This window comes from Oncorhynchus keta, chromosome 9, assembly GCF_023373465.1.
Source record: "Oncorhynchus keta strain PuntledgeMale-10-30-2019 chromosome 9, Oket_V2, whole genome shotgun sequence".
NCBI classification, from domain to species: domain Eukaryota; kingdom Metazoa; phylum Chordata; class Actinopteri; order Salmoniformes; family Salmonidae; genus Oncorhynchus; species Oncorhynchus keta.
This window is the reverse complement of record NC_068429.1, coordinates 10,990,169-11,005,658: the sequence shown is the minus strand read 5'-3', so window position 1 is coordinate 11,005,658 and position 15,490 is coordinate 10,990,169. Positions and strand designations below refer to the sequence as shown.

Below are 15,490 nucleotides of genomic sequence, written 5' to 3'. Positions count from 1 at the left end.
GAATATGGTAGTATCCTAATATGGTAGTATCCTAATATGGTAGTATCCTAATTCTAGAAGTGGTAGTATCCTAATATGGTAGTATCCTAATATGGTAGTATCCTAATTCTAGAAGCGGTAGTATCCTAATTCTAGAAGCGGTAGTATCCTAATTCTAGAAGCGGTAGTATCCTAATTCTAGAAGCGGTAGTATCCTAATTCTAGAAGCGGTAGTATCCTAATACGAGAAGCGGTAGTATCCTAATACGAGAAGCGGTAGTATCCTAATTCTAGAAGCAGTAGTATCCTAATTCTAGAAGCGGTAGTATCCTAATAATCGAAGCGGTAGTATCCTGATATGGTAGTATCCTAATTCTAGAAGCGGTAGTATCCTAATATGGTAGTATCCCATTTCTAGAAGTGGTAGTATCCTAATTCTAGAAGCGGTAGTATCCTAATATGGTAGTATCCTAATACTAGAAGCGATAGTATCCCAATACTAGAAGTGGTAGTATCCCAATACTAGAAGCGGTAGTATCCTAATATAGTAGTATCCTAATTCTAGAAGCGGTAGTATCCTAATATGGTAGTATCCTAATACTGGAAGCGGTAGTATCCTAATATAGTAGTATCCTAATTCTAGAAGTGGTAGTATCCTAATATGGTAGTATCCTAATATGGTAGTATCCTAATATGGTAGTATCCTAATTCTAGAAGCGGTAGTATCCTAATACTATAAATAATGTTCGATTTTTAGCAAGTTGACACATCAATGCATCGAGAAATACAGAGATTGTTCTTAACAACACATATGCAACTAATGTTATCTCGCTGCATGGAGATTTGCGTTTGTCATAATGTGTGTACAAGGTATATGTACATAATGTGTTTGTGCCCGAGTGTGTTGGAATTCTTTGCCTGAGTGCACAATACACACAACTCATTACTTTCCCATGCCCTGTATTGTTTCAAAAGTGTAAGTTCCTTATTCTAGTTCTCCATGACCTTGGGGCTCAGGTCAACTCATTACGTGTGTGTGTGTGTGTTACTCCCGTGTGTAAATGTGACTTTCCTGTGTGTGTAACGTCCCTGTGTAGACCTACGTACAGTATGTATTTGCGTGTGGCTAGCGGCCATGCCACCCATTCCTGTGCAGCCACGCTGCTCCTCTTGTCTTTTCCTAGTAGCGCATCTGAATGAACTGGAGCGCAGCGTGCCTCGGCGCAGTGTGTCCCACAGGCACAGAGCACTGTTAATGCCCTGCACCTGTCATCTGCCAGGCCCAACTGGCCAGGTCCATCTCACTGGAGGACACTCTGAGGACACTGACACACACACACATAATGAGTGGGGCACTGCCTGGGGCTGGTTGGAGCCATGTACTGTATATTTATACTGAGTTTGACTGTTTGAGGCTAGACGTCTATAGACCATACCATGTTGGCACCAAATGCTCCAAGGCTGGTCCTTTCTGGTGAGAATGCATTGTAATGGCTGAACTCTGAACTAGTTAGCTGAACTCTGTATCTATGGCTGAGTCTGAAAACATTACTAGCTGTCAAAGCTCATTGCAGGAGGACCGAGGGAGGTACTTTGGATCCTCTCATCCAATGAGCTTTGAGAGGAATTGCAGAAACCAGTACAGGGGTAAGAAAAGATTTGATGTCTGGTAACATATTCAGACACTCCCTATGGCTCTGGGATAACCCACCCTCTCCCACTACCACCCTGCCACTACCAACTAGCAAGCTCTTCCCACATGATCACCCATGTTCACATCCAATTGGACTAAACTGCTAATGTGCTTTGGCATGTGGAGGCTGAATGGTTTATGTTTGTTAACAAGGTGTCTTTGTAGCACCTTTATTTATTGCTTAATGTAAATAGCCTGATATCTGTATCTTAAATTTGTCACCCAATTCTTTTTAAGGACCTTTAACTGTGAGTTCGAAATAGTCTCATGGTCCTAAATGGAAGACCCAACAGTGTTACATTTTCATGGTCCCAAATGGAAGACCCAGCAGTGTTACATTTTCAGGGTCCCAAATGGAAGACCCAGCAGTGTTACATTTTCATGGTCCCAAATGGAAGACTCCATTGTGTTAGTAGGTATAGCAGGTGACATCCAGAATCCCAGATTGAATTGCGATTTCTTGAAGGCGTCAATGGGGGCTGTGGCTCACTCTCTCAAGTAGTCTTTCTAGGATTCCTCTTATCTCCTCCTCCTTAACTGTATTAGAGGAGAAGGTCCAATGTCTTTTGGGGAGAGAGGATTCGAGGAAAGATTCATTGCGAAAAATCCCATCTTTGGCTGCAGTGTTAGTTTTACAAAGACCCTAGTAGAGAGAGAGAGAGAGACTAACTAACTAACTGTTGTTGTCTCTCCTTTGTCCCCTTCCCACAGATCATCCAGAAGCCCAGCCACGAGCTCAAGCAGCAGTTGGCTAACTACTCCAAGCGCGTGGCAGGCTCCGTCACCGAGCTCATCCAGGCCGCCGAGGCCATGAAGGGTACCTTGACCTCTTTTTATTACAGAGCTACATTCCCCACGTGTCGCTCTTCCACCTCTCCCCTCCTTAAGGAGCCAGCAGGCTTCCGTTTGGCTGGCGCTGAATTCAGCTAGCCGAAATGAACTCCCTTCAAATACATTTGCTTGAAAAACAAGAAAGAAGCGGCATAGCCATAGCGAGTATTCACTTCCTCAAAATAGTCTGAATTAATCGAAGATAACTCAAGAAATCTGTCATATATGTTCAGCAAACTACATCTAACTAAGTTGTTTGGTGCAGTATTTCTCAATTAAAAAAATGTGCATGAAAACGATTAGTCTCTCCTTGAGTGACGAGAGACTTTATTGAAGAATCTCTACTGTTAACCAATCACCGACGAAGGGGCATAGACATTATTGAAGAATCTCTACTGTTAACTTTTTGGATATAGGGGGCACTCTTTTAATTTATGGATAAAAAAACGTTCCCGTTTTAAACAAGATATTTTGTCACGAAAAGATGCTCGTCTATGCATATAATTGACAGCTTTGGAAAGAAAACACTCTGACGTTTCCAAAACAGCGAAGATATCGTCTGCGAGTGCCACAGAACTAATGCTACAGGCGAAACCAAGATGAAATTTCATACAGGAAGTGCCCCAGATTTTGAATGCGCTGTGTTCCAATGTCTCCTTATATGGCTGTGTATGGGTCACGAATGAGCTTAGACTTTGTCGTTTCCCCAAGGTGTCAACAGCATTGTGACGTATTTGTAGGCAAATCATTGGAAGATTGACCTTAAGAGACTACATCTACCAGGTGGCCGCTTGGTGTCCTCCGTTGCAATTATTGCGTAATCTCCAGCTGCGTGTGTTTTTCGTTTGCTTCGAGGAGAAACACAGCTGCCACGAATGATTTATCATGGAATAGATATGTGAAAAACATCTTGAGGATTGATTCTAAAACAATGTTTGCCATGTTTCTGTCGATATTATGGAGTTAATTTGGTAACAAGTTTGGCGTTGTAGAGACTGCATTTTCTGGGTTTTTTCTTAGCCAAACGTGATGAACAAAACGGAGCGATTTGTCCTACACAAATCATCTTTTTGGAAAAAATGAACATTTGCTATCTGAGAGTCTCCTCATTGAAAACATCCGAAGTTCTTCAAAGGTCTTTGTGAAAATGTTGCCTGCTGAATGCTAGGCTTAATGCTATGCTAGCTATCAATACTTTTACACAAATGCTTGTGTAGCTATGGTTGAAAAGCATATTTTGAAAATCTGAGATGACAGTGTTGTTAACAAAAGGCTAAGCTTGTGAGTGAATATATTTCATTCATTTCATTTGCGATTTTCATGAATAGTTAACGTTGCGTTATGGTAATGAGCTTGAGGCTATAATTACGCTCCCGGATACGGGATTGCTCGACGCTAGAGGTTAACCAATCACCGACGAAGGGGCATAGACTTTATTGAAGAATCTCTACTGTTAACCAATCACCGACGAAGGGGTGTAGACTTTATTGAAGAATCTCTACTGTTAATCAATCACCGACGAAGGGGTGTAGACTTTCGGCTCCGAACTTCGTCTTGCCTCTAGAAACTATGTTGTCCGCCTGAACAGCTGAGAAACCCTTACCGTTGACCAAAACCAACAAATACATCACAAAATGTTGTCATAATATATGCATGAACTCTTCTGAACTGTTTTGGCTGGGAAGCATGAGGACGCCTTTATCCAAAAGGCAGCATGGCAGCTTTCCATGGCTGTAGTTTATTTAGGAGGAAACGTGGCAGCTTCCCGTGGCAGCTTTCCATGGCTGTAGTTGATTTAGTAGGCAGTATAGCAGCTTTCCATGGCTGTAGTTTATTTAGGAGGAAGCATGGCAGCTTCCCATGGTTGTAGTTTATTTCTGAAAGTTGTCCCCTCCCCCTCCGGCCTAGCTTGCTATTGCGTCACAGATCTAATAGGGCAGGATAGGTGTTAGCAGCATGACTGAAACCCGGCGGAGATATTGCTTACACCTATACCTAGTCATGTCAGATTTGTTAAGCATATCGAACGAGGGCAGAAAGAAAGGAAGGGTAGCACATCTCTGGAATGAGACTCAGCCCGTCAGAGAGAGGGGGGCCCCGCATAACATTGAGACTCAATTTACAGCACCCCCCTCAGCTGCTGCCCGACAGGCCCTTCTCTTTCACACGGCCGTCTCCAGTCCCCATCCTGGAGGTGTCAAGAACAAGCCGCGCGTCGTCCTCAAGCCAGCACCATGAGCACATTGCCCACCGATTTAGAGGGGAAATACTAGAGCCCCCCCCAAAGAGCAATCTTCTGCAGTCCCCGATAGAGATGCTTTAGCCTGAAAGGGAATCCTCGCCGCTGGCTTGGTGATAATGCCACGTCTTGATTTAACAGACGATGAGACAGGAACGTCTATATCTGCTCTCTGGTAAAAGACGTAGAGATTGATGTGGTGAGCAGTATGTGGTAACAGCCCACTGAAAGGCTGTCCATCATATCGGCAGTATGAATACATTACCAATCTAAAGGCATGAGTAGGACAGAGGATGTGGAAAGCAGAGGCGGTCAGTGCTGTTTAAAATCTGTGAGATTTATGACCATGTCCTTATTTGTGTTACAGCATATTGGATGACTGTCATTCATATTCCATTCACCCAGCTCAATGTAACAGCAATAGGTTTAGGCTACTACACGATACTCAAATTTTCACTATACCCATCATGAGGTTGCTACAACCTAGGCTACGAATGAAAGTTTATAACATAGGTGCACAGGTCAAGAGACAAGTTTGAGTAATTAAGGTGACAGACAGTGACACATTCAATACCGCCTTGCACACTCTTGCCTGCATCTAAGCTGATCTAGGGTGTAATCATTAGTACAAACTCAGGTAGGTTTAGCCCGATTTCGTTCCATTTGCTTTAGTTTAAGAAACGTTTTTCAACCGAATCTGCGGATTAAATACACCCCTGATCACCCGCACAAACAGTTCACTTTTGTATCTGCCACATACAAACCGCATCATCACTTAGCCTTAGCCAGCTAGATAACATAAATATAATTATTTTCTGTTTGAACCAAGTATTTCAGTAGGCTAAATTAGCTAGCTGCATTAGCTGAAAGTGAAAGTGAAAAAAATACAATCAAATATATATATAGCTAATTTGTTCAAAACTGTTCAACTATCGTCTTTCTCTTTGAGTCAACCACTCACCACATTTTATGCACTGCAGTGCTAGCTAGCTGTAGCTTATTCTTTCAGTACTAGATTAATACTCTTATCCATTGATTGGGTGGACAACATATCAGTTCATACTGCAAGAGCTCTGATAGGTTGGAGGATGTCCTCCGGAAGTTGTCAATATTACTGTGTAAGTCTATGGAAGGGGTGAGAACAATGGGCCTCCTAGGATTTGTATTGAAGTAAATATACCCAGAGGAGGATGGAAAATAGCTGTCCTCCGGCTACACCATGGTGCTACCCTACAGAGTGCTGTTGAGGCTACTGTAGACCTTCATTGCAAAACAGTGTGTTATTTGGTGGCGTGAATAGATTTATTAGTTTTATCTAAAAAGGATAACTTAAATATTCACTTTTTTCACTGGTGGAAAAATATATTCCTTTGGAAGAGAACTATAACAGTGTGTATATGGTAACCATGTGATGTTGAATGTGATGCACTGGACCAATGGGCTACCAACATACTGTATATACCTGCAAAATGAATGTTTATTACCATTCCATTTTGAGAGTACAACTTTGGGGCATATTGTTCTGTGTGACAAAAACTGTTATGAAGATAACCATGTGATGTACTGTACAGGAGCATTCAGTAATGCCTCATAGTGACCATAAATAAGAGTACTGTTGTTTAGCACTAACATGACGTTTGTGTGTGTCAACAGGAACGGAATGGGTGGACCCCGAGGACCCCACGGTCATCGCTGAGAACGAGCTTCTGGGAGCTGCTGCTGCCATTGAAGCAGCCGCCAGGAAACTGGAGCTGCTGAGGCCCCGCACCAAACCCAAGGTGAGGAGGCTTTTTCTGCCCGCGTCAGGAGGTCCCCATGCCTCGCCCAGCCAGCTAAGCCTCTCTGCGAGGGAAAAAGTCACACACTAACCCTCCACCTATGGATCAGAGACCATGTTAACTAAATATAATACATCAATTAAATCAATTTAACCTCAAATAAATAATGAAACATGTTCAATTTGGTTTAAATAATGCAAAAACAAAGTGTTGGAGAAGAAAGTAAAAGTGCAATATGTGCCATGTTAGAAAGCTAACATTTAAGTTCCTTGCTCAGAACATGAGAACATATGAAAGCTGGTGGTTCCTTTTAACATGAGTCTTCTATATTTCCAGGTAAGAAGTTTTAGGTTGTAGTTATTATAGGAATTATAGGACTATTTCGCTCTATACCATTTGTATTTCATTAACCTTTGACTATTGGATGTTCTTATAGGCACTTTAGTATTGCCAGTGTAACAGTATAGCTTCCGTCCCTCTCCTCGCTCCTCCCTGGGCTCGAACCAGGAACACAACGACAACAGCCACCCTCGAAGCAGCGTTACCCATGCAGAGCAAGGGAAAAATCCACTCCAAGGCTCAGAGCGAGTGACGTTTGAAACGCTATTAGCGCGCACCCCGCTAACTAGCTAGCCATTTCACATTAGTTACACCAGCCTCATCTCGGGAGTTGATAGGCTTGAAGTCATAAACAGCTGCTGGCAAATGCAAATGAAAGTGCTGTTTGAATCAATGCTTACAAGCCTGCTGGTGCCGACCACCGCTCAGTCAGACTGCTCTATCAAATCATAGACTTAGTTATAACATGATAACACACAGAAATACGAGCCTTAGGTCATTAATATGGCCGAATCCGGAAACTATCGTCTCGAAAACAAGACGTTTATTCTTTCAGTGAAATACGGAACCGTTCCGTATTTTATCTGACGGGTGGCTTCCATAATTCTAAATATTGCTGTTACATTGCACAACCTTCAACGTTATGTCATAATTATGTAAAATTCTGGCAAATTAGGCTGCCCAAACTGTTGCATATACACGGACTCTGCGTGCAATGAACGCAAGAGAAGTCACACAATTTCACCTGGTTAATATTTCCTGCTAACCTGGATTTCTTGTAGCTAAATATGCAGGTTTAAAAATATATACTTCTGTGTATTGATTTTAAGAAAGGCATTGATGTTTATGGTATGGTACACATTGGAATAAGGACAGTCCTTTTTTGAGAATACGCACTGCATCGATTATATGCAACGCAGGACATGCTAGATAAACTAGTAATATAATCAACCATGTGTAGTTAACTAGTGATTATGATGAGTTTGATTGTTTTCTATAAGTTTAATGCTAGCTAGCAACTTAACTTGGCTTACTGCATTTGCGTAACAGGCAGGCTCCTCGTGGAGTGCAATGAGAGGCAGGTGGTTAGAGCATTGGACTAGTTAACTGTAAGGTTGCAAGATTGAATCCCCGAGCTGACAAGGTAAAAATCTGTTGTTCTGCCCCTGAACAAGGCAGTTAACCCACCGTTCCTAGGCCGTCTTTGAAAGTAAGAATGTGTTCTGAACTGACTTGCCTAGTTAAATAAAGATTAAATAAAGGTGTAAAAAAATATATTATAATAATACAAATTTTAAAAAATCGATGTCCAAAAATACTGATTTCCGATTGTTATGAAAACTTGAAATCGGCCCCAGTTAAACGGCCATTCCGATAAATCAGTCGACCTCTACTAGATATCCATTTAGATGTTCATGTTTGAGTTGAGGGCTTGAGTTACATACTGTAGTTGACACCCTCTGTACTCATCAAAGTGGTGTAGAGTAGAACAGGCCTATTAACACCACTCAGGATGTGTATTGTAAACGCGTCCTCAACTTGTCGCGTCATAAAGTAGGTTATGGCGTGTTTAACGTGTTTCGTGACTCCAACATTCTTTGTGTTTTATTAACAGGAAGCGGACGAGAGCCTGAACTTCGAGGAGCAGATCCTGGAGGCGGCCAAATCGATCGCAGCCGCCACCAGTGCTCTGGTCAAAGCTGCCTCAGCCGCCCAGAGGGAACTGGTGGCCCAAGGGAAGGTAAGCGCACCAGAGTTATCAGTACGGTATGGGGCCTACCCAGGGGGCAATTCACTGATTGAAATAATGTAATTTTGACGTCTTTTCAACCAGTTTTGCCCAGCTGTGTCTGCTGGGAAATAACGTCTAACTTAACTCATGCTGTAGTCATTGAACACCGTCTGAGTGGCCCAGGCCTGATTTACACTCTCTCCGGGCCTGATTTACACTCTCTCCGGGCCTGATTTACACTCTCTCCGGGCCTGATTTACACTCTCTCCTGGCCTGATTTACACTCTCTCCGGTCCTGATTTACACTCTCTCCGGTCCTGATTTACACTCTCTCCGGGCCTGATTTACACTCTCTCCGGGCCTGATTTACACTCTCTCCGGGCCTGATTTACACTTTCCCCGGGCCTGATTTACACTTTCCCCGGGCCTGATTTACACTCTCTCCGGGCCTGATTTACACTCTCTCCGGGCCTGATTTACACTCTCTCCGGGCCTGATTTACACTTTCCCCGGGCCTGATTTACACTTTCCCCGGGCCTGATTTACACTCTCCCCGGTCCTGATTTACACTCTCTCCGGGCCCATGTGCCCAGACTAACTCTCCCTCTCTCTTTTGCTGTGCTCTCTCAGGTCGGTGCCTGCCCAGCCAATGCAGTGGATGATGGACAGTGGTCTCAAGGTCTCATTTCAGCCGTAAGTGTCACTGTAATTCCTTAACCAGTAGATGAGGTATTTGAACATTCCTTAACCAGTAGATGAGGTATTTGGATATTCCTTGACCAGTAGATGAGGTATTTGGATATTCCTTAACCAGTAGATGAGGTATTTGAACATTCCTTAACCAGTAGATGAGGTATTTGAATATTCCTTAACCAGTAGATGAGGTATTTGAATATTCCTTAACCAGTAGATGAGGTATTTGAACATTCCTTAACCAGTAGATGAGGTATTTGAGTATTCCTCAACCAGTAGATGAGGTATTTGAGTATTCCTTAACCAGTAGATGAGGTATTTGAATATTCCTTAACCAGTAGATGATCAAAATCTACCTAAAGTAGCACCATTACTAAGGAATATAACTTATTCATATTTATGGTGGCATCATTTCTTGTCTACACATGTGAATTAATAATAGAGGCATTTGTGTAGCTCACCGATTTGATGACAAACAGAATACATTCACAACCCTCTTCTCCAACTCTCTGTTCCACTAGGCCCGAATGGTTGCTGCAGCGACCAGCAACCTGTGCGAGGCGGCCAACTCGGCGGTGCAGGGCCACGCCAGCGAGGAGAAGCTCGTCAGCTCGGCCAAGCAGGTGTCTGCCTCCACTGCCCAGCTCCTGGTGGCCTGCAAGGTCAAGGCTGACCAGGACTCCCAGACCATGAAGAGGCTACAGGTCAGAGTGCTATGTACTTATAGAACTTCTCCTATTGTGTCCTCCACCCACCCCCACCCCCGCCCGGCAGCTGCTCTGTCTGCTCAGTCTGTACATAAAAACTAATGTGATGGGGGAGGGCGGTGATAAACAGTCAGTCAAAAGGTTTTTCATTGGTGACACAGTGGTAAACTTGCTATGACTCTGTCATTAAGACTGAGTATCCCATAGTGTCATAAAGACTGAGTATCCCATAGTGTCATAAAGACTGAGTATCCCATAGTGTCATAAAGACTGAGTATCCCATAGTGTCATAAAGACTGAGTATCCCATAGTGTCATAAAGACTGAGTATCCCATAGTGTCATAAAGACTGAGTATCCCATAGTGTCATAAAGACAGAGTATCCCATAGTGTCATAAAGACTGAGTATCCCATAGTGTCATAAAGACTGAGTATCCCATAGTGTCATAAAGACTGAGTATCCCATAGTGTCATAAAGACTGAGTATCCCATAGTGTCATAAAGACTGAGTATCCCATAGTGTCATAAAAAGACTGAGTATCCCATAGTGTCATAAAGACTGAGTATCCCATAGTGTCATAAAGACTGAGTATCCCATAGTGTCATAAAGACTGAGTATCCCATAAAGACTGAGTAGTGTCATAAAGACTGAGTATCCCATAGTGTCATAAAGACTGAGTATCCCATAGTGTCATAAAGACTGAGTATCCCATAGTGTCATAAAGACTGAGTTTCCCATAGTGTCATAAAGACTGAGTATCCCATAGTGTCATAAAGACTGAGTATCCCATAGTGTCATAAAGACTGAGTATCCCATAGTGTCATAAAGACTGAGTATCCCATAGTGTCATAAAGACTGAGTATCCCATAGTGTCATAAAGACTGAGTATCCCATAGTGTCATAAAGACTGAGTATCCCATAGTGTCATAAAGACTGAGTATCCCATAGTGTCATAAAGACTGAGTATCCCATAGTGTCATAAAGACTGAGTATCCCATAGTGTCATAAAGACTGAGTATCCCATAGTGTCATAAAGACTGAGTATCCCATAGTGTCATAAAGACCCATAGTGTCAGTTTCCCATAGTGTCATAAAGACTGAGTATCCCATAGTGTCATAAAGACTGAGTATCCCATAGTGTCATAAAGACTGAGTATCCCATAGTGTCATAAAGACTGAGTATCCCATAGTGTCATAAAAAGACTGAGTATCCCATAGTGTCATAAAGACTGAGTATCCCATAGTGTCATAAAGACTGAGACTATCCCATAGTGTCATAAAGACTGAGTATCCCATAGTGTCATAAAGACTGAGTATCCCATAGTGTCATAAAGACTGAGTATCCCATAGTGTCATAAAGACTGAGTATCCCATAGTGTCATAAAGACTGAGTATCCCATAGTGTCATAAAGACTGAGTATCCCATAGTGTCATAAAGACTGAGTATCCCATAGTGTCATAAAGACTGAGTATCCCATAGTGTCATAAAGACTGAGTATCCCATAGTGTCATAAAGTGTCATAAAGACTGAGTATCCCATAGTGTCATAAAGACTGAGTATCCCATAGTGTCATAAAGACTGAGTATCCCATAGTGTCATAAAGACTGAGTATCCCATAGTGTCATAAAGACTGAGTATCCCATAGTGTCATAAAGACTGAGTATCCCATAGTGTCATAAAGACTGAGTATCAGGCTTAACCCTCGCAGTGAAGCAATTCCTGATTTGGTCACAGTGATTTCCGTTTTGTATGCTATTAGTCTTTAATGTCTACAGACCCTGTCAATACCCACTGTACCTTTTCTTGCCTAAACTACGTCCCTGCCATTTGATTTTAATTGTGGCTTTTGTCTCTACTGCCTCTTCAACAATAACGTTTAGACCAGCTTAGACCAGTCCTTCTGGGGTTCTGCAGTTTTTATTTCTTAGAAACATTGTTTTGTTGTCAAAGACCACAGTTGGGGCTCATTTGAAGGAGGCCGGAGCTGAGAAATGGTTTCCGAGGGAGGGAGACGTGTCACAGTCTAAATCAATGGCTCTATCTATTAACATCCCATTGCTACAGTATTTCTAAAAGTGTCTGTTCCCCTTGTCTATTGTCTCCTAAGGCCCCAATCTTTTTCTCCATTTGATAAGTACTGCGAGGAGCCAACTCATTCAGACCTCAGTAGAAACGTATCTGTCAGTATTCTCTGGTGACACAGCAGAAGATAAATTGAACTTCCTGTTTATCAAACTATCTTTTAGAGGTGTGTCGTCATGGAAACTCATAATTTCCAGAATCCATATATGGAGGGTATTCTGTTTCAGAACTGTGTGTGAAAATCAGAAGTCCAGCCTATCAAAACTGTCCCAGCATTACTGACGTGAGCCATCCACAGTCAGTCCACTCTCTGGAAATAGTCCATCCTGTGTAGTTACAGGATCTCCCCCCAGCTCTATGCACACCAACCAGCCAACCGGCTCATATTCTCTCATCCCAATCAGCAGCGGCTTATCTCCTGCTGTTCCGGGCTTGCAGCTGCTGCTGGGTCATTCCCATATAGTTGTGTATACAGTGTCTCTCAAAACAACATACATTGCCTTTGAAAATGTCGTAACCCTAGCTACGGCCTTTGATTACTGCCACACTGGAGAAGTTGAAGACTCCACGTTTGTTTCCAATCCCTTTCAAAAGGCTGTGTAGTTAGTCAACGCTGCCTGGTTATTAAACCTGTTAAGATTAAGAGTCGATTGTAGTGCTATGTGTAAGGCTTGTGTGGTAGGGAAGTGGCCGCAGGGTGTATGGGTATTCTGACTGGCCCTGACATGAAGTGAAGGCAACAGGGGGTATCAGACCAGAGGGGGTTAAATAGTCATTATACAATGTTTGGATTGGAATTGCCATTGTTAGTCTATCCGGCCTATGATATACTAGACAACATACACATGGCCACATTCATAAAAAAGTGCCATAGGTTACATCGTTGCTTAGCAACGCACTGCTACTACTACAACTACAGATCCACTGTCTCGTCTGCCCAGCCATGCAACTTATACATCTGATTTCCACTGTAAAAAGCCTCGACAATTAATAAACTCGAAAAAAAGAAACAAAATGCAGCTAGTTTCCAGTCTTAACAGCTCCAGTTTGAAGTGAATTGTTAGCTGTGTAGTTGGCTAGCTAGCAAGGGAGGTATAGACTCCATAGCACCATTTTTGTTTGCCATAGCAACCTGCAAAGTTCTAGAACAATCGACCAGTGCTTGGGTAGTTTTGCTTTACACGGCAGTTAATATCAATAACACTTGACAACCAATGTTGGTGAATGTAGTATCACGTTTTGTTGAAAAATGTATGGTTTGGAAATAATCTGGGTTTTTAATGCTGTTAACCCTTTGTATAAAATCAATAATGTTATTACATGTTTTGTCATGGCTGTGATGTGGTGATAGCCATGAGGCAAATTGCTAAATGAAGCCATATACTGCACATCCCTGACATACTCGACAAATGAGAGAATGGAACACTGACAGCAGTGTTGACTGCTGTCGTATCAAAGTGGTATGGAAATACACCTCAGGAAATGATAGCAATCTATTTTTACAACTGTGTATATCAAATGTATGAAACAAAACCACTTGGGGTTTGTACGAGATATTTTGCCTTGGGCATACAAAATAAAACAATGAACCCACTTCCCACTACTGAGCCAAGCCAAGCCAAACCAAACTGTGCTGCCCCTGCCTGGTGACGAATCCTCCATAGTTGCTTGGAAGGGTGCTGAAAATGACTGAAAGAACAATAACCAAGCCAGCACAAGATGGTTCAGATTTGCACAATAGTGTGAAAGGAGTTTAAGTTTGACAGTTGGTTTTATCCAATTCAACCTCCCCCACCTGTACCCTATTTTGGTCAGTACCAGGAAAACAAACCTGGCGTCTTTTACTGACTAGCAGCTGTTGGGGATCCGACGGGGTTGTCTTGCATTGTGTTTTATGTCAGGGCTAAGCTAACAGTGACATTCCGACCATAGAGATAGTATAAGGGGAGGGAGAATTGGACAGGAAAGCAGCTCTAGCCTTGCCAGCACGGTACCAATTTTCTCTCAGCGAAGCCTCAAAAGGAGAAGAAAAAAAAACCCACGTCTCCTTGTTTGTAATGGGCTGCCAAGTGAGTCTCGGTAACAAGTATGTTTTGCTTCAAGTGAACTACGGCGAACAGCTCCTTATTGCCTTTTAAAGCAATCCCCAAGCGTGAAGAGAGAGCCACTAGCTCTGGCGGAGGCAGACATTCCCTTTCCAGGGGCACTGTTTATGAACAGTAGGAGTGGAGAAGTAATGGTCTTAACCGAAAGCTATGTGTCAGTCAGTCGCCAGTGTTCCACACCCCTTTTGGGAACCCAATTCACTTTTAAAATCCTGTCTGGAATTTTGTTTTTTTTACTTACAGAGCTACAGTATTGAAATGTGATTACACTCGTCTTTAAAGGCCTGCACACAATGTGCTGAATATCACAGAAAAGTGTGTGTCTGTAAGCATCTTAAAGTGTCAATGCTTTGGGTTTTGGCTTAGAGATTGTGTCACCTTGTCCCTACTGTCCATTCTGAACTTCCACAGGCTGCCGGAAATGCTGTTAAGAGGGCCTCCGATAGCCTGGTGAAGGCGGCACAGAAAGCAGCCTTTGATGCCCAAGACGAGCAGGCCGTGGTTGTTAAGAGCAAGATGGTGGGCGGCATTGCTCAGGTAAGCAGAGGGCCATGAGAGCCTGCTTGAATTTTCACACAAACTTCCCATCGATGTTAGGAATATTTCAGTGCAATAGAGGAAGACCGTGTCATTCTATGACACCCAAATTCACATTCAGAATTATTTTCTTAAAGATCACATATGAGGCATGTTTTGTATTTCTGTTGATGTGTGTACCTGTGTTTCCATGTGCCTGTTCTGTTCATCTATGTATGAGAGGCGGTGTGTTCTGGGTGTTAACCACTGGTGTTCTGCCTGTTAGATCAGGGTGTTGACCAGTCGTGTTCTGCCTGTTATATCAGGGTGTTAACCAGTTGTGTTCTGCCTGTTAGATCAGGGTGTTGACCAGTCGTGTTCTGCCTGTTATATCAGGGTGTTAACCAGTCGTGTTCTGCCTGTTGTTATATCAGGGTGTTAACCAGTTGTGTTCTGCCTGTTGTTATATCAGGGTGTTAACCAGTCGTGTTCTGCCTGTTAGACCAGGGTGTTGACCAGTCGTGTTCTGCCTGTTATATCAGGGTGTTAACCAGTCGTGTTCTGCCTGTTGTTATATCAGGGTGTTAACCAGTCGTGTTCTGCCTGTTGTTATATCAGGGTGTTAACCAGTCGTGTTCTGCCTGTTGTTATATCAGGGTGTTAACCAGTCGTGTTCTGCCTGTTAGATCAGGGTGTTAACCAGTTGTGTTCTGCCTGTTGTTATATCAGGGTGTTAACCAGTCGTGTTCTGCCTGTTAGATCAGGGTGTTAACCAGTTGTGTTCTGCCTGTTATA

General features: G+C 42.9%; 1 protein-coding gene across 3 annotated transcripts in view; it reads left to right on the top strand.

Moving 5' to 3' along the window:
* tln1 (talin 1) overlaps nucleotides 1–15,490 on the top strand; it is a 174,657-nt gene that overhangs the window by 155,118 nt on the left and 4,049 nt on the right. For all 3 annotated transcript variants that reach the window (XM_052525129.1, XM_052525130.1, XM_052525131.1), the window contains 6 exons: nucleotides 2,384–2,489; nucleotides 6,396–6,520; nucleotides 8,475–8,600; nucleotides 9,222–9,284; nucleotides 9,806–9,988; nucleotides 14,591–14,716. In XM_052525129.1, coding sequence (XP_052381089.1) covers nucleotides 2,384–2,489; nucleotides 6,396–6,520; nucleotides 8,475–8,600; nucleotides 9,222–9,284; nucleotides 9,806–9,988; nucleotides 14,591–14,716 — 729 coding nt within the window. The remainder of the gene's footprint in view (nucleotides 1–2,383; nucleotides 2,490–6,395; nucleotides 6,521–8,474; nucleotides 8,601–9,221; nucleotides 9,285–9,805; nucleotides 9,989–14,590; nucleotides 14,717–15,490) is intronic.